We start from the raw sequence: 24,658 nt of genomic DNA, 5'->3' as shown, positions 1-24,658 counted from the left end.
CACCCAGCTGTAAAACCTGAGATGGTAGCCTGAGTCACTGCTTGCATGCCCGTGAAAGAAGTCGTCGTAAGTTATTTGGCAAGAGAAACAACAAACCACCATCTCCATACACACAGTTCTCCCAAGACCAAGGTGACTCTGCCACGGAGCTGAAAGTGGCAACCCCAGCTTTATTTTTTTCGCCGTCTCTTCTTTTTGGGTTCCTGGTTCTCATCTGTTTGCTCTGCTGTGCTACTCTAGAGGGGGGAGGGAGAGTAGCAGGGAAGAGTGTGATTGTTTTTGTGTGACTAGTCTAAGGAATGTTTACCTAAAGCAAGAAACCAGCTGTGCAGAACAGGATTTAGTGTTCTTTTTCTCCCTAACAAAATGACCTGAATATGGGGTTCCTCTCACCCACTGAGACTTTTCCTGTAGGCCCCCCCCCCAGTTCATGCTGGAACTTAGACCACAGGTTATCAATGGCACAGGACAGGGACTGTTTGTGCTGGGTTTTGGCTTGCTGAAATACTGAGGAAAATAGGGACAGAAGCACCAATAAAAACCTGGACAATCAAAGTAAATGGTCTATTTCTTTTTTTGTCCAGCACAGGTTGCACTGCCTTCACCAACAGTATCTAGTCAAGGAGATGAGGCTGAGGAGAATGGTGTCTTGCAGAGTTTGCCCTGTCAGCTGTTTATTTACAGAAGTTAACCTGGATGCAAAACCATGTTGCATCATTCTGCAAAGGTCTGAGCCTGGCCAGCCTGTAGGTCCTCAGAGGTAACACCAACAGACCTTTCTGCTTGCTGAGACAAACAACAAGGCCTTAAGAGCAGTCTCACTTCCCTAAGACCAGGGGTACAGTCGACTGGTGCATGGAAATAAAGGTGTCTCAAGGCAGAGGGCTGGAGCATAGGGAACAGTGGCCAGACTAACTGTTCACTCCTTTGTAGCAGCTTAGTATTAAAGTGAGAGCTAACCCCAGGAAGACAGACTGTCCTGATTTTACATACACCTGCACAGCTCAAATACAGTTGGCCTGAAAAGAGGGAGGAACCTATCAGTAAAAGCTGCTAAATGAGATCTGACCTGGTCGTTGTCTGGCTCGTTTTCAGCATCCTCTGTGTTATGCTCCTGCAACGCACTGTCTAGCATGGATGCATTGATGCGGAAGTCCCGGGAGGTGCTTAGCTTCATATATTGCATTAAGTTCACCTGCAGCAACCAAGGTGAAATGAGGGGGAGAGGTCATTATGCTGTTAGCATCTTAATTTTCGTTTTCTACCTTGCCTAATCCTTTTGCACAGCTCTGGGGCCAAGTCCATCACAGTAATGATGCAGGACTGAAGCAAAAGGTAGGTGAAAAAGCACCTGCCCCCATGCAATCCAGTGGCCCATTTATGTTTTCCTAAAAGCCCAGTGATTACCAGTTACTCTCACTCTTGTGTAGTAAGTACCTCATCGTGGTACACTTCTCTCCTGCTTATGAAACAGACAGGGGGAGTGGGGTGAGGAAAGCTGGCATGAGATGTGTAAGCTTCTGCTCAGCCAAACCCCATGCAGTGCCAGGTCACAGGCAGTACTGCTGTTGACAGCTGCTGGTATCAGTGTGACAGCAACACAGTAGTATTGGGCAAAGGCTGAAAGAGGGGTAAGGTTCTTACAATCTCCTAATTTCAGCAGCAGTGGAGATTGGTGTTCCACCTTTTACAATAGCCCTCCACCATGCCCCTGTTCCACTGAATTCAGGTCACAGAAGAGCTCTGCTTTGCATTACCTTTGATTTCTTGGAGAGGTGGATAAGGAACTTCTCATATTGCTCTATTGCAAAAATCAGATTTGGGATTGGCTTGGTTTCCCGAAGCACCTTAGCCTGAAATGCAGAAAGGAGGGGGAAAGGTCAGATTTGGAAGTAAATAGCCTGAAGATTCCCTTGTACTGTCAGCATTGACAAACATCCCAGCTATGGCACTAATGTAGCACCCATAGTGGCAGCTTAGTTCCCCCAAAAGACAACGATGCTGTAGCATGACATGAAGACCCCAACCACTCCAGTTTAGAAAAGTCTCTTCAGTAACCTTGATCCTTACCAGACCTGCCCCACCAAGCCTTGCCCGTTTTGTTACTGGTTTTAAATTGACTCCCACGATGGTTCTGCAGTGAAGCTCTCCCAGATACTGTTTTGTACTCTGCCTGCAGTCCACAGCCCTGATAAGCCTAACAGCCATCACAGCAAAACTTTTTCTGGTCCCGCTCTGCAAAGGCAGCACCAGCATATGCCTTCCAGCATTGGAAGCACATTGCTGTTACACCATATTTTTTCCCTGTTTATTTAACACTACTGATGTTTGTTCCACATGCTGATAGAGTGGCAAAAGGACCAGCATCTCAGCCCATTTCCACACACACACACGGAATAGCTAGGAAGATCATGCTTGTGGCTTTTAAACCCTTAACATCGTATGAATGTCTGGGACAACTGACGAGACAGAGGGAATGCTGGCTGGGAGCACAAACAAAGGACGTAAAAGGCCAGGAACCTGGCGGCCTGCGCACTTGCTCTCAGCCAAATCAGCCATTCTCAACTGCATTACTTTAGTGGAATCCACTACTTTATCTTTAAATGTACTGACAAAAATAAGAAACACTGAAACAGTGTGCAGTGTTGGTTCCAATAAATGAGCCCATTTCTGTAATTTCATAGCTTATGCCAAATGATAAAATATCAGACAAGACAGGCTATCCAGACTTTAACTTTGTTTCATGCCTGTGGGCCTTTAGACTGTGTTTAGTGAAGGGTTTGGTGTTGGGTTTTTTGTTGTTTGTTTTTTTTTTTTAAGCTTTTCTCTAAAGTTAAGGTAGAAGAAATTAGATTTTTACTTAAAGGCCCAGATAACAATTTGTCATTGGTGAAGCCAACAGGTAACACAAACATTGAGGTACGATCCCAAGTTCAAACGCAGCCCATGTTCTAATAGAGAGTGAGTCAATCTTACCATGACTGTGGCAATTGCAGCAGCTTCATCCTCTCTCTTCTTTTTTTTCTTCTCTTCTGCAAAGCTTAAACTCTCACTGTGGATGTTCTGAAGGAGGATGCCAAAAGATGTGGCATTAGAGGGTAAGCAGGGAAGAAAGGCCAGCTGAGCAAGGCCAGAGAAGTCTGCTCTGGCCAGCTAACAGCATTGCCAGCTGGAGGACAGAAAAATAGTGATACAAGAAGAAGGATGGAATTGGGGGTAATGTCCAAAAAAAGAACAAAGCTTGATAATTGATACATATAATTATACACACAAAAATACGAATGTGTGAGAAGTCCCCAGGAGAGGACTCTTCCTTCCCCAATATGCCATGTCTGTCCTGTAATTCCTCACTCAAGCACCCAATTGCTCTCCAAACAGCTAAATCCCATCTTCAGTACTGCAGTGTTTGGCACCCACATTACTGTACGCTGTGATTACTGCAGTGTTGTTGACCTTTATTTGCCATTGTCGTTAACAGCAGTATTAATCTCATCCCCCCAGAAATGACGTGAACAGAGAAGGGGAAAATAAAAGCTAAAAACCAGCTCCCCAAACAGTCTTCCATCCCTGCTCAAGCAGAAATCAACATGCTTGGTCCCAATGGTGCTGGAATGTCTTCTACTATTATTTGATACAGTAAAGCTTGAAATATAAGAAACTCAAATCATGTCAGGAAGATTAATAAACCCCAAAGACGCCCATGTATTGCAGCTGATACACCACTCAGCATCTGAGAGACTAACAGTACAGGCCTTACCTGTACATAAGTAATGAATGAGTAACACTGTGGGGTCAAATGGGAACCTGAGAGCTTCACCTGCAAAGCAGCAGAGAGGTTGGTGTTACTCCTAACTCAAGGCAATGAGTCATTTCACCCAGCAATTCGTTCACACTCACCAGCTTTTCTAGCCTTCCTGGAATCGTATTCGAGGTGCTGCGGCAAGCTTGGATATACTGCAAGGAAAACATAAGAAAGTTTCTTCTAGGTATGCTGTTTCCAAGCAGGGCTCAAAGCAGCTCGTCCAACGGCACAGTGGGGAGAGCAGGATTCGCAAGAACCATCCTCCCCAGTGGCTTGCTATATCCCAAGTGCCATGTCTGCATTCCAGAGCTGAGAGAGCAGTAAGGGGGGAATTCACCACCTTGTCTCAAACTAGCTCCACTGGTCTGTTCTCGTGGCCCAGTTCCCCCGGGTCTGATGCTTCAAGCCTTAGATGGGAATGAGTGGCAAGGGCAAGATTGCTGAGCACTGTGAGAACACTGCTAGTGCCATTCATTATGGCACACAGCTGCATGCAGAGGAACCTACAAGATACACTGGAAAGAGCCACTCCAAGCCATGTGCAGCCAAATTTAGCTGGAGAGAAGCTTTCCTTTATCTCCACTGGTACAGCTATCACTGCTGCAGAAAGGTCATGAAATTGAGGGCCTGAAAGCCAACAGAATAAGGACTCAAGAGATCAACAGCCCAGTCCTGAGCATAGCTGCTGCCAGGGGTCACTATGAGCTCGCTGTAGCAGATGGAGAAAGAGTTTTTAGATCGCAGCCAGCCCACTGTCAGCAGAGCAGCACTCACATGTTTGATGAGGGAGGTGAGAATTGTATACGTCTTGCTGAGACTTCTCAGCAGTGTGTCCACACAGCTCCCTGCAGGGAGTGCTGTCTGTACCAGCTCATGATAAACTGTCAGCAGAGTTCCCAGTTGGAGAATTACACCTTTCTCCAGAGCCTGGGTTTGGTTTGATGCCTGAGAAGAGTCTTCTAGAAGAAAGAGAAGAATACCTGGTGAATGTGTGTTTAATGAATCCATTTATGCAGGTGGGAGGCACAAAAGACCACCTTTGCATCTGGTGCACAAAGCACCATATGGCACAGGGAAAATAATCACTGGAGGGATTCTGTGACAACACTATCTTACATTGTTCATGTTGAACCAGCTCAAGGGAGAGTTTAACCTGCCTTCAGATGATGCTACATCAAAACCCTGAAATATCTTTTTGCTCTATATCGTCGTCTGTTTTTAACAAAAGGTGTAAAGAATGGGATACTTTCATCACCTGATGTGTCTGATCCCAGACTGGAAAGTTTCTTGATAAGCCAATCAACCTCTTCAAGGACCTTATCCGCCTGACCCAGAACCAGCAGCTAAGACAGAAACACCAATAACAAAAGAGGTTCTTGGGGGAGTTTGGCACAACAGGAATCCATAAGCCACTTGTACCAGAGTAGCCCTGGACGCTACAGGTTGTTCTGTACATGCTATTTTGACTCACACAGACAGTAGGGGCTGCAGTCTTGGCATTCACTATGGCGAAATGGGACCGACTTTCCACTTCTACATCCTGGTTGGAAGAGAGAAAACAAATTCTGGCAAGTAAAACTTAACCTGCTGTCACAGTTTGCACCAGATCTCTCAGTTTGCACCTGACAGCACTAAGTGATAAGGAGTTAGGCTGCTTCTGCATCGTACCTGATCTATGTCTCCCAGGCAAGCGTGGATGTCTTGTGCAAGTTCACGCAGCAGACTGACAGGACTCTTGTACAGAACATGGAGACTGAAGAGCAGAGACAGCAAACCCTTGCAGCAAGCAATATCCTCTGTGTGGAAGGGAAAAGAAAATGATACATTATCAGGTGCAGAGCTCCCCTAGTGAGTGAAAGTCTCATATTCAGTATGGATTTAACAGTCTGCATTCCCAGAAACAATACACAGTAGATGAAAATCCTACCAAAGTACCGCAGTTAAAAAAGCAGAGTTTACAACATCGGGCATCCCATATAATACTGCAAGGAGAAGTATGGCACACAGGAGCCAGTGTCCTCAGCTCATAGAAAAATGATGACAAGAAGTGCTGAGGAAGTGCAATACAAACTCTGGAAGAGTAGTATCTTTCCAGAGTATAAATCCATATTTGAGCAACAGATGTACTAAATAACAAGGGAAAAAAGTTGAGTAAGTGACTTCTCTTTCTCCAGCAAAGCCAATATTTAGAGATGGAGTTTCTACCCTAACACTGGTGGCAATAGCCACAAAGTCATGGCAATCTGCCACAGAATGGGACCTGAATGTAACAGAGAGTTAAAAACAGGACAGGCAACAGCAGAGCACCTAAGGGTCTAATATCAGACCTGACATCACATCTAAACATGTTCCCCAAAGCATACTTACCAACAGCATTTTCTTTACAAATTTTGACTGTCCAAGTCAGGAACTGAAGGAACTGCATAAGGGGAGCAAAGATATTATGGCTTTGAAACAGAATTCAAAGCACAAAACTAATAATATAAAAATAATACAAAAATTCAAGACAATGAATCACAGCAAAGGGAGACCAGCAGAGGCCCCTTCTGGCAGAAAGGCATCCAGCCAAGCTCTGTGAAGTTCCACAAGGGACATTTAACCTACTAACAATTAAAAAGCTGAGATCCAGCACAGGGGAATGGCTATACATTCCCCTGGACAGAGTAACAGCTCCATTTAATTTAAGGTAAATGATGACTCCAGACTTCTGGCACACTTTGAGTGCTGTCCCTAGCTTGTTAAAATGAGGCACCTCTAGTCCACTTTAGAAAATGCCTCCTTGCATGGAAGGAATTAGGCACTCGGCCAGTTTGGACCAGTCATAAGTCTGCTGGCCTTTTTTGGCTCTATTCCCATGTGGAAGACATACCCCATCAAGGCTTTGTTAGGAGTCCCTGCTCAGGCAAACAAGTCAGTCAGACTCCAGGTGCCCAAAGGCAGGATCAGAACATGCAGGAGCGGAGTGGGAAGACAACTTGTTCCTAACTGTCCTTGCAGGGATTTGACAGGAGCATGCTTGATAACATAACCAAACTGTCACTTAGACATGGTTTGGTCTGCAGAGAAGGGAGACCACGCACACATGTCAAAGCCCTCAAAAGTCAGTCCAGTCTGATAATCTTCTACCCAGACCTATGGCCACTATACACATCCCCGCTACCCCGTGAAGGTTGGGAAGTACCTGCTGAGAGGCTGGATCCAGGAGTTTGGACAAAGTGGAGAGAACGGTGATGAGTGACTGCATTTCCTTGGAGTTGAAGTCATCTTCAGCACTGCTGAACTGGTTCACCAAGGACCTCTGATGATGGGAAGGAAAGAGTGTGCATGCTTGTTGCAGGGCCATTTTAAGAGGCAAATAATCAGAAGCGGCAGCAAAGGAATCAGCAACAATGAGAATGACAAAGAATATAGAAAGAGGACTCGACTAAAGAGCGAGTCCTGTTTTTTGTTACGAGTGTTTACATAGAGGCCCACATACGATTCAGTGTGACTTTTACAATACTCAGGTAAGTTTATGCTGCTCTGAAGGACCTTACAGCTCTGTAAATACATGTGCACTTCAATCCAGCTCTGCACAGCACCCTGAAGAAGATTTCCTTAGGGATCAGAAACTTCCCTGAACTGCCAGTGAAGCAGTGTGACGGTTGCTATCACATACTCAATCCTGTAGTCAAGTAACAGAGAGCTAGCAGCATTTTCTGCCAGAATTACCAGTGCTTTGGAACACTTGCAGCACACAGTGGTACTTACCTGAAACTGTCGGATCTGGAAGGCAGCTTTCTCCGTGACATTAATATCCGTTTCTTCTGCGTCACCATCAGTAATATCTGGCAGAGACAGAGAAGTGCAGAAAAAACCTAAATGCCAAGAGCAGAATATAGGATTTATTTCCAAAAGTAGGAAAGACTGCAACTGCTCACAGCTAGAGGAGGAATAGAGACTGCAAAGCTGTGGTGAGCGGAAAAATGTGTTAAAGGAAAACTTGAAACAGATGAATGCTGTATCAGACCCCAACTATCCTCTGCTGACAGACTGAGAGCTCTATAAAAGCAGGTAGATATATCTCTGGAACTTGGCGTCTGGCATGAAAATCAATGCTACTAAGCCCACCTTGTTACCGAGAGACAAAGAGCAGAGTCCTCTCCCTACTTACTGGGAGAGGCACTAGGTAAGGGTGCTGGGTCCCTAACTGCCCACACATGGGCTGAAACCCAGAGTAGAATTGTACCACATGCCTACCCAGGGCTTGCAGAAACTGGGGTATCCTTGCAGTGTACAGCTGCTGCACCGTGTTGAAGATCCGCAGCAAACCTTCCAAGCACAGAAGTGAAATGCTTTTGCCCTTCTTCTTCCCTGACTCTTCAACAACAGTGGGAATCGAAGTGTACCTCCAAAGCAGAACCCTAGGGGATTGGAGAGGAGTTAACATCACATGCTCCAGTAAAACTGGCTGCACAGTGCAAGAGCTAGAACAGGGCTAATCCCAGATTCTGCTCTTAGTATCGTATTTTTAATATAACTAAATTGGATGGTCTTTTTCCTACAGGAAAGCAGAGGGAGAAGAGATCCACTTTTAAGAAGATTTTGTTTCAATATCAGCAAAATAGCTACTGCATTCCTCCTGCACAGCTAAATAATTTAATTCTTTCCAGGTGCCAAGGGACCTTCCAATCCCATTTCAAGTCCATCTTTATACACTCATTTCTTCCACCTGGCCTTCCTTCTGTCTCAGACTACCCAAGCACTGACCACTGGTGTCAAATCTGTCAGTGACAAAAAGAGCTTTTCTCTTGGCAGCTTGAATCTGTGAAATGTCAGATATCTCTATTGGGCTCTATATAAATAAAATCAGAAAGGTAAAGGCAGGCCAAGCAAAGTGAAAAGCTTTGAAGAAAGCAAAATTGTTTGGCCCAAAGGAGACTTTTCTATTTGTAGGCAAACATCTTTTTTCTGCTCCCCTAAGCCCACTTCTTCCCTTTTTTGCTCCCTCTCCTTTCTTCTCATTAGTTCTGTTGCCTGCACAGATGATCTTATTCTATTTCAATGTCCAATCACGCAAAACATGTAGCTCACATGTAGTCCTAATGACTGCAAAAAAAATAGCCTCTATTATTTGGGGCGAGACACAAAACAGGCATTATTCATGGCAGGGGTAATTTGCATTTTGTGCTCTCTGCTGAGTGGGATCTGAAAAGACCCCATGCAGATATGACCTAGATCCCAAAAGACATTTAGATGCTTAACATTCTTGGATTTCCAAAGGATTAGATGCATGAATATCTTCAAGCATCTTTCAAAAGTCCCAAACAAACATTTTCTAAAGATTGTGTCCCTCTTACATCTGTGTTATACTGTATCTAGAAGTGAATTTTAACTTCCTTGCATCGCGGAGGCCTCAAGAATCCAGCCTGTAACCATCCTACCTCCTCTGTGACAATGAACGATGAGCCAAAAGTCAGAAAGAGGCTGAAAATGAGAGTTTGATGGCGTTTGGTTCTTCCAGGACAAGTATTGTTATTAGAGCTGTATCACTCACTCTGGCACAGAAACTATAGTGCCTGCACTTGATTTCTCAGGAGCAAAGAAAAGCAATGATCTCAAACCCAGTAATAATAACTGTCTGAAACAGTTATAGACTGCATTCTTCTTTCAAAAACCTACCTGAGAATCAAAAATCCCCAAACTGCATTGCTGCTTTTTAGGGCTGGTATCTTCAGGTGCCACAGTGACTCACCGTGTGATTTTGCAGAGGTTCTGAAACATCTTCTCAGGATTTTGTCCATCTGGTCCATCAGTTTGTCCTGTCTCCTCCAGCTGCTGTACCTTCTGCAGAGCTACACTGACAGCATAGCGCAGGAACTCTGTGCTGGAGCGCAGAACCGCTAGGCTCTCCTCATGGCTTTGGGCATTGTCCCTGAAGAATCAAGAACACTGTCAGAGAATTGAGGATGCACTGAAAAAGCACAGGGATGGCCTATGAGATTCAAAATCTAAATATGCATTTACAAATTAAATCACTGGCTGAATTCAGGGTGGAAGAGACCCTTTGTTTTGGTAGCTTGTAGCAAACACTTGGAGGATAAAGTTCTACCAGCCTCTCCAGGCTGTCTAACCAACATGTTCAGACTGATGCCCAGCTCTGTTCCATAGAGGACTGGAGCTCAAACACTGGAGTTTGGTGTCTGGGAATGGCACAGGACGGGAAGAGCAGAGACTCTCCAAGGTCTTGCAAGTCATAAGCAAGGTCCAAGAAAGCTGGTTTGTCAATACCAGGAATAGCACGGCTACAGTTGCTGCCTGGACTATGATGCTCTCCAAATAAGTGCTGTTAGCACGCGTGCTTTGTACAGAAATGAAAATGCCTGTACTGTGTATGCAGTGCACAAGACAGCCAGCATACAGACACCACAAAAGCAGCTTATGAATAGGCCTTAAAGCTTCTCCAGATACGACAGCTTCTCACTTGAACAGAGCTGTGAGCAGAGTAGATACAAAACCCATGGACAGGAAGCTCCGTGCAGTTTTGTTGCCCAAGGTAGATTTGTTCTTTCCAGCTTTCTCCTTCAAGATTTCATAGAGTTTGTTGTAACATGTAAACAAGCCTAGGACATCCTCAAACTTGTTCTTACTGCAATAAAGTAGTAGAAAGCATTAATGGAGACAATCCAGTCTTGTAAGTTTCCCATTTGAAGCTTCAGTTGCCAAATTACACAATGACACTTTCTAAATGATAAAACCTTGTCATATGACATCTCCCTGCCCCCCTAACAGTGCATAGCTCATCCATACCTCCTTGACTTGCTCTCCTACAAAATGTCAACATCACATATCCCACAACACATGACATTCAAAAGGAAGATACTCCCCAAGGTTCTGTGAACATCTGTGCCACAAGGCACTCACACTCAGAAAACATCATTCTGATTCTGTGTTGGCACTATTATTCTGTGCTTGCAATGAGTCTGTACTCTGAAAAGCAAGGCACAGTATAGCACAGCTAGTGCTGGAGGATAAGATTTGATGTTTTACCTGAAATTCCCTATGTTGAAATTGTACTCAATCAGTACCTCACAAATTCCCATCACCTGGATGGCATAGATGTTATTCTTTACACCAACACCAGAAGACAGAGAAAAGTCTGCCGACTTATCCTAAGAGGTAAAGGAAACAAGTAAAAAATCTTTTCAAAACCTGAGAAGAACTCAGTGTCTTCTTCCACTGAGTCAAACTGAAAATCTGATTTACCAGTTCAAAGTCTTCCAACTCGCTCTTGATCATTCGTCGTGTGACAGATTCTAGCATCTCTTCAAAGTTTTGCTCAAATCCCACATCCACCTCCTCATCATCATCTTCATCTCCTTGGCATAGATGCACAGTGCTCTTATACCAGGCAAGACAGTGCTGGATACAGCAGAGCAGATGGGCCTGAAGAAAGCAGCCACACAGTCACACTCAGCCTTCCAGAGTTGGAGGTCACTGGCAGAAGTGGACCAAGGCCATACATTATAGTTGGATGCAAAGAGCCATAGCTGCTTTCGGAGGTTCACGTGAGTCTCAAGAATATGCCTCATTCCCAGAATGAGGGGATCTGTAATCCTGCACACAGCTACCCAGTTCTAGCTTCAGACAACGTTGTCTGCCTGAGCTTGCCTATAAAGGAAGTAAAGACTTAACTGCTCCCTCAACCCAGCTACCTCAACTGCTGAAGGAGATGAAAAGGGAATTTCCAAAAGGGCGCTCGCTCTACCTGAAGTGTCTGCTGCTTTCCTGGGTGTGCTACAGCAGCACAGCACAGAAGCTTCTTTAAGGGAAAACAAAATGATGAATTTGAGTTTGTTCCTTCAGAAATCCAATGAATCATTGAGGTCTCATCTCCAACAACATCAAAGGAGCAAAACCAAAGGGAAGATTCCTCCCTCTGCTACACACACACTGAACAACTGTTTTATGCGGAATTAAGTTGGAGGAAAAAAACCCAGACTGAGCTCAATAGAGGATATCAGAACTATACTGTTCCTAGAGCATTTTTCACACAGGTTCCCCAAACCACTTTGCTAACGGAGCTCTAATAGAGAGCCTGAGGCAAGGGTGAGATGCCCAGCTCTATTGTCATTAAAGGAATTGCTCCAGGCTAAAAGAGGCTGAAGAAACACAAAGTATTCAGCTCATGTAGCAGCACAACTAAAATGCTATGGAACAGATGTGGCCAGCCAATATAGCTCTTACCAGTGGTTCTTGCAGAAAGATTTGATCTCCTTGAGCCATAATACATCCCTCAAGTTTCAGTGGAGGCAGGAGGTCTGGCTGGGGCAAGTAATATTGCTTTATCTGTCACAGTAAACAAGAAATAAAAATAAGCAGTTAGTTGGTAACTGAGCCTCTTAGGTTGTTTCAATAGAGAATTTTATAATCTTTGTACTCCGTTCTACAGAGGGAAAACTGGCACTATGATAAAGGGACTATACATGTACCCAAGCCATGTCATCTGCTCTATTAGTAATTAAAATCCCTCCTTGAGTTGCTCATGTACCTCTCAGCCAGGGCAAGTCACTGCCCTAAAACAAGTTTATCTGACCACTTGTTGCTGTGCTGCCTCAATACACAACATCACTTGCACTTCAGCTGCAGTGCTACCCGTCCTTTAAAGAGTGAGGAGACATAACTGCTCCTGCCCAGCATCCATACTGAATACTCGGCCCTGCTATGGCATCCTGCTTCCTGGTCTAAGGGTGTAGAAAGTTATGGAGGCTATGCTTGGCACTAAAACAAATCCATGAGAGACCATGCTTGCACCAATTCCTGGCTGTCTGGCACCCCACTGGAAGGGGATATGCTCTGAGTACTGATATAGGAACAGAACTGAATAGGGAAAGTTGTACATATAATGATGCTATAAAATTGTATACATTTACACCAAGTTCCCATTAAGTGCCCTCTGCTCTGTTCCCAAAAGCTGCCTTGGCTCTGTTCACGTTCCCTTCTCAGACCCCATACTGTCACAGGAAAGCTGGAATTAGTCAGCATGAACTTTACAGATGATTAAAGGGAAGAAAATTACTTGTCTCAAAGAAAGCACAGCCTGTCCAATGGATTGAGGAAATGCGATTGTCTTGTTGCCACGAGCAACAATGTTAGGGGATGAGTTAATCCTCCCAGATCCTACATGGACTTGGGTATTCTCCCGATGGGAGGACAGCAATAATAAGTACTGTGTCAGCATACATCCTTGGGGAAGTATGGGAAGATAACTTCTGTGCACTGCTAAGGAACAGGGAGCACACAAAGCACTTCTCTGGGCATCACACTTCTTGCAGCAAAGAAGGGTTGGAAAAGGCTCCAAGAGATCCTTTCTCTTCCACTCTGTGACAGGATATGAACCAGTCTCCAGCCATTTACCTAGTCTGCTCTCTCAATGTAGCAGGGATTTGAACATCTCCTTAGAGAAGTGCACAGCGCTTAAACATGTTTCCAGTGTAAGGGAGAACTATTTTCCTAATGTTTAACCTGAATTGTTTGCTATACTGGCTGCAGTGCAGAATTCTTACGAGTCCCTGCAGCCACACTACAGAACAGTACTTTACCTGGGACAAGAGAGTTTCCATTACAGAGCTGGCCAGCTGGGAGTTCCTGCGAAGGACATCATAAAAACCCTGAAGACAGGAAGGAAGGACAAGTTGGCTTACACAACGAAGAAATGAACCGCATGCATAAGTTGGCATCATAAGACAGCAACGACCCTTTGGCACTGCAAGGACCCATGAGGAAGTAGCAATGTGCTCAGTGTAAAACCCCATACCTGGCAAAGCAAAGGCACCACAGAAAGAAGGTATGAATCAGAAAGAGTATGAATTTCCTCACAGAGGCCCTCTCACAAGCTGTATCTCCCTAGCAGCGGTGGCATGAAGCCCAGAGTGACTTTCACTGCTATTTAACACTAGCACTAGATTCAACTTCAAACTGTGAAATCCTGCTTCAAAGGCAAAATAAGCCAGTGGGGAAGCTGTAGGAGGCAAAAAGTCCTTCAGACTGAGAAAACTCAGTGGATGGATAAAGCAAGCACAAGTCTTATAGCAACAGTGACAAACATACCCAAAGCTTGCGACTAACCAAAGGTCAGTCCAACCAAGTCAAGAAGGAAACAACTGACCTGAATGTTTGTTTGGGTTTTTTTCCCCTCAAGGTGGTATCCCACGGTTACCTCAGGAGTGAAGATACACACCCCAAAATGGCTCTTTATATTAGGCCATTTGTCACAAGAAATCTAAGGGACAGACAAACCTTTATAGAAAATTGCAAAAGGAAGAGGAGAAAGACAGATTCCTATGCAGTCTCTAAGGAAGTTTCCCCATACTGTCCAGTCAGGGTTTTCTTTGGACCCCATCATTAATTCCCAGCAACTCTCTATCTATCCAATGCCTCTTATAACACTCCTCCTCACTGGGCATCAAACTCGTTTCCCATTTCCTAGGGCACACCACAGGAAGTGAGACTTTGACATATTTTTGCTCTTAAGCAATGTGTGAGATGAGGAAGATGTATCAATGTGTCTTTGGGCTTATAATGATCCAAAATAAAAAGCAGAAGGATTGAAAAAAAAAAAAAAATAGTCCTTGGTACATGTGTCCCATGAAGAACGTAACTGAGATGATAGGCTGTTTTCCACAATAATGTGATCATTATTTACCTGGGGCTACAGTACAACCAGACTACAGAAGTGTTAGTCGCTGTTTAAAAGGAGATTGAAGAAACCTTGTTTACCTCATATAACATGAGTCGAACATCTGCTTGCTGGCTCAAACATCGCCTCAGGCTGCCCAGGATTTCAAGGCAGAAGGCCTCATTAGCTGCAGAATTATAGCAGGCATGAACATCTGCCTGGACCTGAGAGGGAATATTAGTCACATTATACTGGTTACAATTCTCAAATATCACAACACAGACACAAGGTGATAAGGGGCCTGGCCCCTAAACAATCACTGAAACAGTCCTTAGTGTGCTGCCAGGCTCTTTATCATCATCATGGAGCAGTGTGAATACTCCCCAGAATACTGGTGCTGTAAGAGAGAACGACTCCGAGAGGCAACATCCCTAGGCCAGCTCCTTGTGCACACTGCATTCCAAAGCTTTTCTTCCAGGACTAATCTTTACTGAAGTTATATTTTCATTTTGGGGAAACACTCCACTCTTGAGTTGTTTCAAGCAGTGTGTATTAGACATGAGACTGTCTCGTAAGTCCACACCAGGGATTGCAGAACAGCACTTACCTGAGTGGCACCAATGGCCTGGCTGCACTGGGAAGAGGACAAGCTGCCCAAAACCTTAAAGTTTCTTAACAGAAGCAAAAAGCCAGCAACCGCAGCTTTACGAGCATCAAGCTGCCTGTGAGTCAGGGGTGAGAAAAGAGAAGCATAAGGAAAAATGGAAGCAAGAAGCTCAGCAGTAAATACAAGATCAACTCAAGAATGAAAAAGGGTCCACAGAGTGACTGGGCCCAGTGGAACTGTATTCCCCAAGAGGGCAGCACAGTCCCAAACAAGTGGGGAGCCTGGAAGTTTTCTGGAAACTCCCTTGCTCTACAACTCTCTCAACATTCAACTTCCTTTCTGCCTTCACAATGCTCACACCGAGGGAGAGCCCCAGGCCGAGATGCAAGCGTTACACATCCTCTGAAAACTGGAACAGGAGTGTCTCACAGAGCTCTTCTCAGAGTTGGAAAATTCCTCACAAAAAGCTGGTGTTTTGCTTTGCTCACCAAAACCCCGGGTCTTTCCCAAGATCGAGTCTCTTGCCCTGAATAATAATCCTAAATGAATTCTGTATTCATTCATGCCCAACAAAATCCAGTCTACAATCACAGCATTATGAAGACAGCAGGATGGTTTGCTCAAAGCATTACCAAGACAACAAGCCTGCTTCTCTACCACCTTGTAAGGATCAGCTCAGCATTCTGATCAGTGGTTCCTTCCAGACTCTCCCTAGCATCTGGATGTACTCAGCCATGTAGACATACGTCAGAATTGGTTTTAATTTTGCCTACTTATTTACAGTTCCAAACAGCTTTCTAAATTTCCAAAGCTCATTCAGCTGGGGGTTGGGATTTGTGTCTCAGTTTGGTACAGCTGTAACTGTATTACAGTCCAAGGCTAAAGGGGTAGGAGATGTCACCACCCTAGTTATGGCAAGAACATAGTAAGACGACACTTGGGCAAAACAAAAAATACTTCTGCTCCAAAATCATAAATGAGTTGTAGAAATCTTGTCAGAGAATTCCCTTCCCAGCTTACCTGGAAAAGATAGCTTTTTGGAGAACAAGTATCAGGGAGTCCCTCACCGACATGCTGACTTTGAGCAGAGGCTGGAAAGGAAGATATGCTTTGGAGAGAAAAGCATTAAGGCATGCCAAGCCCTTGGGGCGTATGAGCTCATCTTCCTCAGGCCCATCTGGCCCTGCATTTCCAATACTGTCATCAGTACAGCAGGAAAACCAAAATATTTTAAAACAATATAAAATTAAACCCAGAGAGCTGTAGCAGTGAGACACCGTAGCAGGTTAGTGAGGACACAGTGCAAAGGTTTGGGATAAGAACTGTCCCAGATTGGACAAAGCAGGTAAAAATTTAATGCTGGGCAATATCTCAGCCCAGGCAAAAAGAAATACTGACATGGAGCTTGGAAGGAGAAAAGTCAACGTGACAGCTACAGCTGTTCAGCTAAACACTGTATACTTAGTTTTCTACACTGTGCAGCATCTGGGCATCTTCCAGATGAAAGGTCAGCACAGAGCAGTTTCGGTACCACGCCAGACCGCACCATACGCTTTTTGCTAGAGGGCACATGCAAATTCATGCTTGAAGAACAGTTCCATGCTACACTGCACAACATACAGCAGAGTATGAAGGCTTATTTTATGAGGAGGGTTATTAGATCATGCATATAATTGTGGCCTAGAGCTGTCACTGGAACTAAACTAGCAAGGATATTCATAGAGAAATGCAAAGCTTTACCTGTACTGCCCGGAGAAGCCCTTGCACTGTGTCAATGGGCAGAAAGGACAGATTGTCAAAGGTCTCTGTGACTTTGGAGGATGAAGTCTGAAGCACAAGAGGAGCAGACACAACAATATTGGACAGCAAGTCTGAAAAATAAAATGACAAAAGAAGGAGCAGCTGCCAAGGGGCCAGAAAAGTCTGAGCAAAAGATGACTATAGAGCTCATAATTATAGAATAATCAAAGCCCTTTCATTACATGGAGAGGTCATGATAGGATGAGCATCGAAAATCTGAGCTTTGCTGCAGGCACAAAGTGTAAAACACTCACAATCCGGCTGCAGGGCCTCACCCCACCAGAGGGCACTGAGGTACAGGAGAAGAGGCTGCAGCACAGGCCTCTCGGCAGCCCCAGCTACTCCCAAGCACTTGCCCAAGGACAAGGAGGAAGGCAAGGCTAGGAACATGTAACAAGTTCCTGACTGATGGATACCAGCTTTCTATGTGTCAGCTATTCCATGGCAACTGCCTGCAAACATGTTTTTCACCTGCAATGAATACAAGGTAATCTGATGCAGCTGACACCTCAGTAAGAGGGAAACAACAACCAATTTTCTTGGCTTCGGGTCACTTCAGCAAGAACTTGTTCTGAGAAGCTACTTTCTGAGTGTCCACAAAGCAGAACACATTTCTGTCTCTTTCCTGTTACCTATGAAGTGACTGACAGGAGATGCTGCTTTTGTGAGGACTCTGTTCAGGACCTGCTCAAGAATATAACTTCTGATGGGCTCATGAACCTGAAAGAGAAAGAACAATAAATAAAAATAAAACCCTACATGAATTTAAGATATTCCTGTACCTCACAGCACAGGCATTGTGCAGTACAAAGCAAATCCAGATCCAACAGGTAAGCTGGGAATGGTTGCCAGAAGTCCCCTTTCAGCTAAATTCACACAGATTGATCCAGATTTCATCACAGTCCAATCAGAACCAGCACATCAGTGAGGCACACACAGTACACTCGGAACATAATGGGTCAAATGGTCTGTGGGATGCAAAGTTACCACTTCAGTGAAGCTGCTGGTTTCAATCCCACCTCTGTCAGATTTTCTTTGTACCCCTGAGTTTCTCTACATTCTCTGCAGTTTCTTGGAAACTGTAATAGGGATTACACAAGTATCATGGTAGCTGGAACAGAGTAGGATTAGGTCTTTATGAGGGTGGCCTCTTCCAGCTGGACAGGGGCAAATAGGGCACTAAATCTAGTATTGTTTGTAAAACGCTCAAGATGGATACGTCAGGCAAGGTTTTGACACCATTTACCAAGAGAGAACAGAGTTCCCTCTCCCCCCAGAAAAAAACTCTCCAAAACATACACTACCTTAAACGTTTCCAGCAGGATACTCGCTCCCAGTCTGCAAGCCTGCTGGGCTGGCATTTTTGAAAGGCCATAACTAGTATCAGCAGCTTTTCCTCCAAAGGGCTTTTTTGGTTCATATGATTCCATTAGGCTGAAGCCGAGATCCACCAGGCCCTGAGTAACATGGTCCCAGCCAAACGCACTGAGGAAAACATTAAACAGACCAGAAAAGAGACAACTTAATCACAGAAAAGCTTTAGATCTAGAGCAGTCTACAGTAAAATTTTCTGCAGTCATTCCAGGGTCCAAAGAAGCAGTGAGAGATGCTTGATCATGCCAGGGACGATGACATTCCTCACAGCCCCATGACTGTCTTTAGGCTGAGGGACAGGTGCTCAGCACAACACGTCCTGCAGTCCTGGTTCTCCAAACCATCAGACTTCCTTTCCAGACCAAAGGTTTCCTTGCTATGGGGAATGATGTGCACTCAGGTCTGATTTGAACATGATGCTAGGCTACAGTCAGGATGCACAAATATCCTACTGATCCCGAAGTCAAAGAGGAAGACAGAAGAGGAATGCCTCACATCAAACTACAGGACAAGTGGTGACAGATCACAGACCTATCCCACAGGATGTTTAAAGGAATAACCATGTGGGGGAAGAAAATAATGAACCTCACTCATCCCTTAATCAGAACACAAACTACAGTCGGCAGCATGACTCATACTGTCAGCTGCTTTACCAGTAAGAAACATGTAGGGTCCTGATCAGTTTAGTCCTTTGTACCACCAGATGATGAGATTTGAGGTAGAGGGGGCAGATTTATACAGCTGCATTTTGTTGCCTTTTTTTTTTCTTTTTTAAATTCACATATATAAAACTGGGATAAAAATGTTTGATTTTGACACCGTTCCCTGCCAGCACCTGGTCAGCAGTATTTAGCATCCCAGAGCATTCTAGCAAGGCTGAAACTCTCCCCCTCCCAAAGCCCATTGAGCGTTCTGCAGCATGTGGCAACAACTCACCTATTTTTCACCACTTCCAGAATTACAGCAGTTACGTCATATTGTTGAGGAAACAAATCCTGCAGAAACTTGGAGGCCTGAAGGAACTGCAGGTCCTTGCAGCTTCTTGTGATTGATGTTTTCAAGAAATCAAATATCTGGAACATAAAATCACTGGGTGTGAGGAAATGATCTTTTAAATGGGACTGTATAGTCTTGGGTATGTTCCAGTAAGAACACCAGCCACAGCACAAGTTCCAGTACAGCCTGCCAAAAATCTTAACTCACTTCTTTCTCAGGACAAACACACCAACCTCACAAAGTGCCTCAAGGGGAGTAACTTGCTGCCAGATGCACTTCAGGTGGCCACCACTAAGCCAAAACATTAGAAAAAGACGACACTGCTTTTCTTCTTATCCCACAATACCAACTCACAGGAATCACCACTCTAGAAAATTCTGATATTGCTCTGGGGTCATTTATAGTGTTCAGTAAACTACAGCGTACCAATGATCTAACTGCCTCCTCACGAGCATCCTGAAACCATTTTAAGCATAATCCTAGTGGAACTATGACTTAACCATGCTTCCTTTCCTTTACAAGGACTGCAGTGTACATCCACATGGAAGTTCTCTGCAGGCTTATCACCCACATACCTGCTCTTGCAGTCTGTGTTTTACTGCAACCGATAGCAAAAGAGCCACGCTGAAGGCACACAGGGCTCTACCAGGGTCCTTCTGTTGCTCAGTCTAGAAAACAGCAAGCAACAGCCAGAAAGCTTGTTATCTTCAACTGCAGTATTCCATGAGTTCAGGGAAACTCTCAGGCCAATATCACACTGCTGTTATGGTATAGAAAGAAACATGTCTCTTCAAACATATCATAGCACTTGCTAAAGTGAACATGACCATGATTGTAAACACAATTAAATCCCTTCTAAAGATAACCATTAAGTTGATTTTAAAAATCCTACTTCAACACCTTCCAGAACAGTGCCTGTTCCATCTTTATTGTACCTTCAGATGCCTAATTAGTTCCTCTCCCAGGTCCTGATCCAGGTTGATAACAGAGATGATATGGAGAATAACGGTGCCTTCCACATGGCGGAGCTGATCTAGGGGCATTGTGGCTACCTCAAGGTCCACTGATCTGTAAGATTTATCAGAAGAAAACAAGCCATCCAATGCCATTATTAATTTATTATGTATTAAGGAGGATTTACTTGCACAAGGTTTGACAGTTCAAATTGAAGAAGCCCTGGGCAGGACCAGGGTGACTACAAATACCCAAGGAGTAAAGAAGGGGGATGACAGAGAAAGAACTTACTGGGGAACCCTCTGTTCTTCCTTTTGTCTCTTATCCAACTGATTGAAAAAACTGATGATTCCTTCTAAAACAGTCTTCTTGCTGCCCTGCAAGGCAGGACATTACATTAAGCCACTGCAGACCCTGCAGTATCCCAGAGAATGGCACTCTATTCCAACACCAATTACAAATGCCATGGTATCCTTCATTTCCTTTCATAAATCACTGAGGTGGGGGAAGGATCCTGTGTGTCTCATTTCCAGATGAAGTGCCTCTGGTTTAGTTTGCACATTTCTCTTGACTGCTCTTATCAAAGAGTTGGAAGAAGCTGAAGCTCTCAGATTTTTTGTTTTTTTTAAAGTGATTTAAGTCATTAATTAGAAAGGATCTTTTATATGTTGTAATCAACTAGGGAGACTTTCAAACTCTTAACCTTAAATCTAACAATACATTTTGGCCAGTCGACCCAAATGACCTCCTATAACACACATTTTGGCATTGATTTGGTCACAGATGAAGCAAGCAAAAGAGCCAGATCACCCTGTCAAAGGGCAGAGATGTCACTGGCAGCCTCTGCTTGCAGTAAGACCACAGAGAGATGAGACATTCTGACAGTCTGACAAGTCAGACTACAACCCAGAAGACAGTCATACTGCCTGAGCAATTATTACAGCGTGCAGACCACAGAGAGTGAGCCAAACCACACTTAAGAATGCTGAAAAAAACCCCAATCCTCTCTGCTGTCTGCTAGGTCTATGTTCATCCCTTATTTCCCAAAAGTTTCCTTCTTTCCCCACAAGGAAGATCAAGATTGTATCTTCCTCTGAGCATTCAGCTTATTCAGGCTAGAGTTAGAGGGTTAGAAGAGTTAGAGGGTTAGAGAAAAAAACCCTCTGGAGTCCTGCTGTGTCCTGCTCCCCACAGCACAGTTTGGGAACAATCAGAATCCCCACCAAAATCCAGCCTATAGCTCAGTCAGTACATATTTTTTTCTCATGGTATATACCTAGGGGAAGGCCAGCTCCCATGAGCTTTTACCTTTGCAGAAAGCAGCAGCAGCTGATAGACCACAGGTGGAATTTCCTGCAGGTCTAATTTGGAAAACATCCTAAGGACCTTTTCCACTACAAACTGCAGCTCCTCTCCCGATAGTGGAATATCCCTGTTAAATCAAAGATACAGCTTAATAATTTTCACTAATTTCCTTCAGAATTCCACAGCAGATTCAACCCATAACTAGACAGAGGGTCCTAATGTACAGACAGACAGCGAGTGCTCCCAAAGTCCTCACCAGAAGCAGTTGCCACAGATCCCTCAATACCCTTCCGCTGTCCCAGGACACTCTTCAACCTTCAGTGCTTAGAACTCCTCCACATTATGCTTGTTCATTAACGTATTGTTAATTTGCCAAGGCTCACTCACACATGGAATAAAAAACATGATGCCATGACCAGTCTTTGGGGCATGCCTGCCCAGCTGTGTTTTGTATCCAAATAGATCCGATGTGGATGTTCATGGACCCAACCATCTACAGGGCTGTGCCTGGTATGGTCAGACCTATTCATACTTGCCCCAAACCACATGTGAAATAGGACACGGACATGACCACAGCACCAGAAAGCGTTGATGTTGAAGGGACAAAGAATTACCTGAACATGTTGGCAAGATGTATTACATTCCGAGGATCCCACCTGGTAAAACAAAAACATATTGGAAAATTGAGAGCAAGCAGAATTATCACTTGTCCTTTCCCTCCTTGTAGACAATTATTCAATGTCACCATTTCCCTGTTACGTTCTGATATTAAGATTAAAAGCCAGATTTCCACCAGAAATCACCACCGGCACCCTAACCACCCAGACTTATAATGGTTCTGAACTACCCCAGCCCCCACAATAACAAATACCAAGAAAAGAATAAAAACAAGCACTTCCAGAGATGAGTTCATGCAACACTATTACAAGACCTGGGAACAGGGTGTTCCCTTGCCTTCCCAGCCAGAGCAGACACTGCCACGGAGGGCACAGATTCAAAGATGAACAGGACATAGACAGTGACAAGCAGCTTATCATGATGTCTTTTTCAAAGCACACCATGAAACACAATGTTTTGCCATGTAACTAAGAGCTGGCAGAGTTGTACATACTTGCTGGAGCAGAGGGTATTTATCAGCTGTTTCTTAAATTCTTCCCCATTCAATTCACCTGAAAAAGCAAAAGTCTTTCAGGAGCTGATTCCAGAGGAAGGGAGAACAGGCTGGGGGGAAGGAACTGAGAGGGGTTACCTTTCCCATAAGCCAGGCTTTCCTTTGAGCTGGCCAATGCAGTGAGAACAGTGGAAAACAGCTCCAAGGATTTCCCGTTAGACAGGCTGCCGCCTTTAATAACATCAACAAACAGGGTGGCAAGCTCAGCCAACGCATGGCCTGGCAGCTGGCGAGCCTGGGAGAAGATGCAACAACATGAAAGAGCCTGAGGCAGTGCACAGGAGAATTCCACACATACATCCAAACCGTCACCAAAACCCAGCAAAGGACAAAATTTCTTACAGTGAAATGTTCCCCTAAAAGGGGAATTCAGCCTCAAGACCTCTATTTCATACAGTCCTTTATAGAACAAAGCAGTAAAACAAGCTGATGTAATTATAGGTTTGGAGTGTTGAGTCCAAGCCTAAATATCCAAAGATAATCACATTTACACATGCAACAAGTTCCAATACCAGCTAACTTAGCCCAGGGCAGATCCATGCAAAGGACACAAATCATTTTCCTCAGTGGCCTAGTGAAGTATCTCAATTGACATGTGAACCGATACCCAGCAGAACCCAGGAAAGCCAGCCCCAAGAAGCTTCTACCTCCAGCATCAGCAGTCCTATGATCTCAGACACCTTGCTCAAATGCAGGTCCCCTGACTCCACCAGCGGGACACAGTGCTTGTAAACCTGAAGCCTCCTGAGAACACCGCTTTGCTGGGAACAAGGGGAGCCTTATAATGAGAAAATAAAGAAAACAAAGAATAGAAAAAAAAGTTATGCAAGTAACAACATGTTTCTAAACAACAGGAAATTAGCAGGGCTAAACTGTCACCTGACTGCATGTCAGTCTATTTTATCTATCTGACAAAACAGATAAAAAACAGAGCACAGGAAATGAGAAACTCCTGGGTAAAATAGCTGAAACACTCAACCCTGTTATCATACCCTCTGGCTCACTCAACCTGCTGCCTGTGATCAGGAAGTGTCAAAATGCTGAGAAGAATTATCTTGGCAATTAAGTTTCAGGTGGCCAGCTCAGTTCTACTTCAAGGTACCCAAGGGCTCCCCAGAATAAAGCCCACTTACAACAGGCTCATTACAGAGACGTGACTCCAGCTTCCTATTTCCCTGCATCTATTTTCGGATGTCCCGTTTCCCTGTCACAGCCCTGACAGGCTGGTTCTTGCCAAAAGTGACACTTCCTTGTGCTGCTGACCGCTGACCTCACCCAGCCGGCCCGCAACCCACCGGCTCATGGCCAGTCAGCGGGGCTGGGACTGCGGTCCCCCTTCCCTACGCGCCCCCCAAAGCTCAGCTCTGAGGTCACTCACCTTTGAAGATCCCTCTTAGCAAAGCTGCCATCTCCCTCCCCTTCAGCGCCTGCCTTGTCACCATATCGCTTATCTGCAGAGAGAAGGGGACGCCGTCAGCTGCACCTCACCCAAGGCCTCCCGAGGAGAGGCCGCCTCCGCCCGCCTGACAGGGCCCGCCCGCGCACCCCCGCCGCTTCCCGCGCACAGGGCCCGGCCCCGCACACCTCACTCTCCCCCAGGCTCTGCAGGGCCTCCTGTAGCCGCTCGGGGGCCTCCTCTGCCGCCAGCGCCAGGATGCGCTGGGCCATGGGGCCGCGGAGCCGCCCGGCCCGGCCGTGGACGCGCTGCTAGCGGCCACCACCCCCCGGCCCTGGCTCCGCCACCCCGAAATTCCCGCCCGGAAGTGCCCGCCCGTCACCCGGGCAACAGTTCCCGCCCCCGAGCGCTCACTTCCCCTCTCAGCCGCAGGCCGCTCCCGCCGACCGCGGCCGACCCAGGGAGGCTGAGGGTTCGAGTCCCGGGGCGGGGGTGCAGCTGCCCGGGGTGCAGGGTGGTGTGGGGTGCTGGGTGGTGTGGGATGTAGGACGGCGTGGGGAGCAGGGCAGTGTGAGGTGCAGGCAGGTAGGGTGCAG

General features: G+C 45.3%; 1 protein-coding gene across 1 annotated transcript; it reads right to left on the bottom strand.

Annotated features, from left to right (window-relative positions):
- Positions 1-170: 170 nt before the first annotated feature.
- FANCI (FA complementation group I) lies at positions 171-24,432 on the bottom strand (the record flags this gene model as incomplete). The annotated part of the gene is made up of 37 exons (XM_082005274.1): positions 24,251-24,432; positions 24,045-24,117; positions 23,314-23,444; positions 22,745-22,901; positions 22,607-22,664; positions 22,110-22,151; positions 21,499-21,622; positions 20,482-20,567; positions 20,172-20,304; positions 19,812-19,904; positions 19,177-19,313; positions 18,171-18,351; positions 17,499-17,586; positions 16,807-16,937; positions 16,087-16,157; positions 15,067-15,181; positions 14,561-14,683; positions 13,384-13,452; positions 12,029-12,130; positions 11,048-11,227; positions 10,832-10,953; positions 10,266-10,430; positions 9,537-9,716; positions 8,042-8,205; positions 7,553-7,629; positions 6,984-7,100; positions 6,170-6,221; positions 5,471-5,598; positions 5,274-5,342; positions 5,058-5,145; positions 4,577-4,761; positions 3,898-3,954; positions 3,758-3,817; positions 2,977-3,063; positions 1,758-1,853; positions 1,070-1,195; positions 171-236 (listed from the first exon to the last, which is right to left on the bottom strand). The coding sequence occupies exons 1-37, from the start codon at positions 24,332-24,334 to the stop codon at positions 171-173; spliced, it is 4,017 nt and encodes a 1,338-aa protein (XP_081861400.1). The 5' UTR covers positions 24,335-24,432.
- Positions 24,433-24,658: the final 226 nt, after the last annotated feature.

The sequence above is a fragment of the Phaethon aethereus genome (assembly GCF_964289735.1).
Source record: "Phaethon aethereus genome assembly, chromosome: 12".
NCBI lineage: Eukaryota > Metazoa > Chordata > Aves > Phaethontiformes > Phaethontidae > Phaethon > Phaethon aethereus.
Note: the sequence above shows the minus strand (reverse complement) of the source record. Positions and strands in the feature narration are given on the sequence as shown.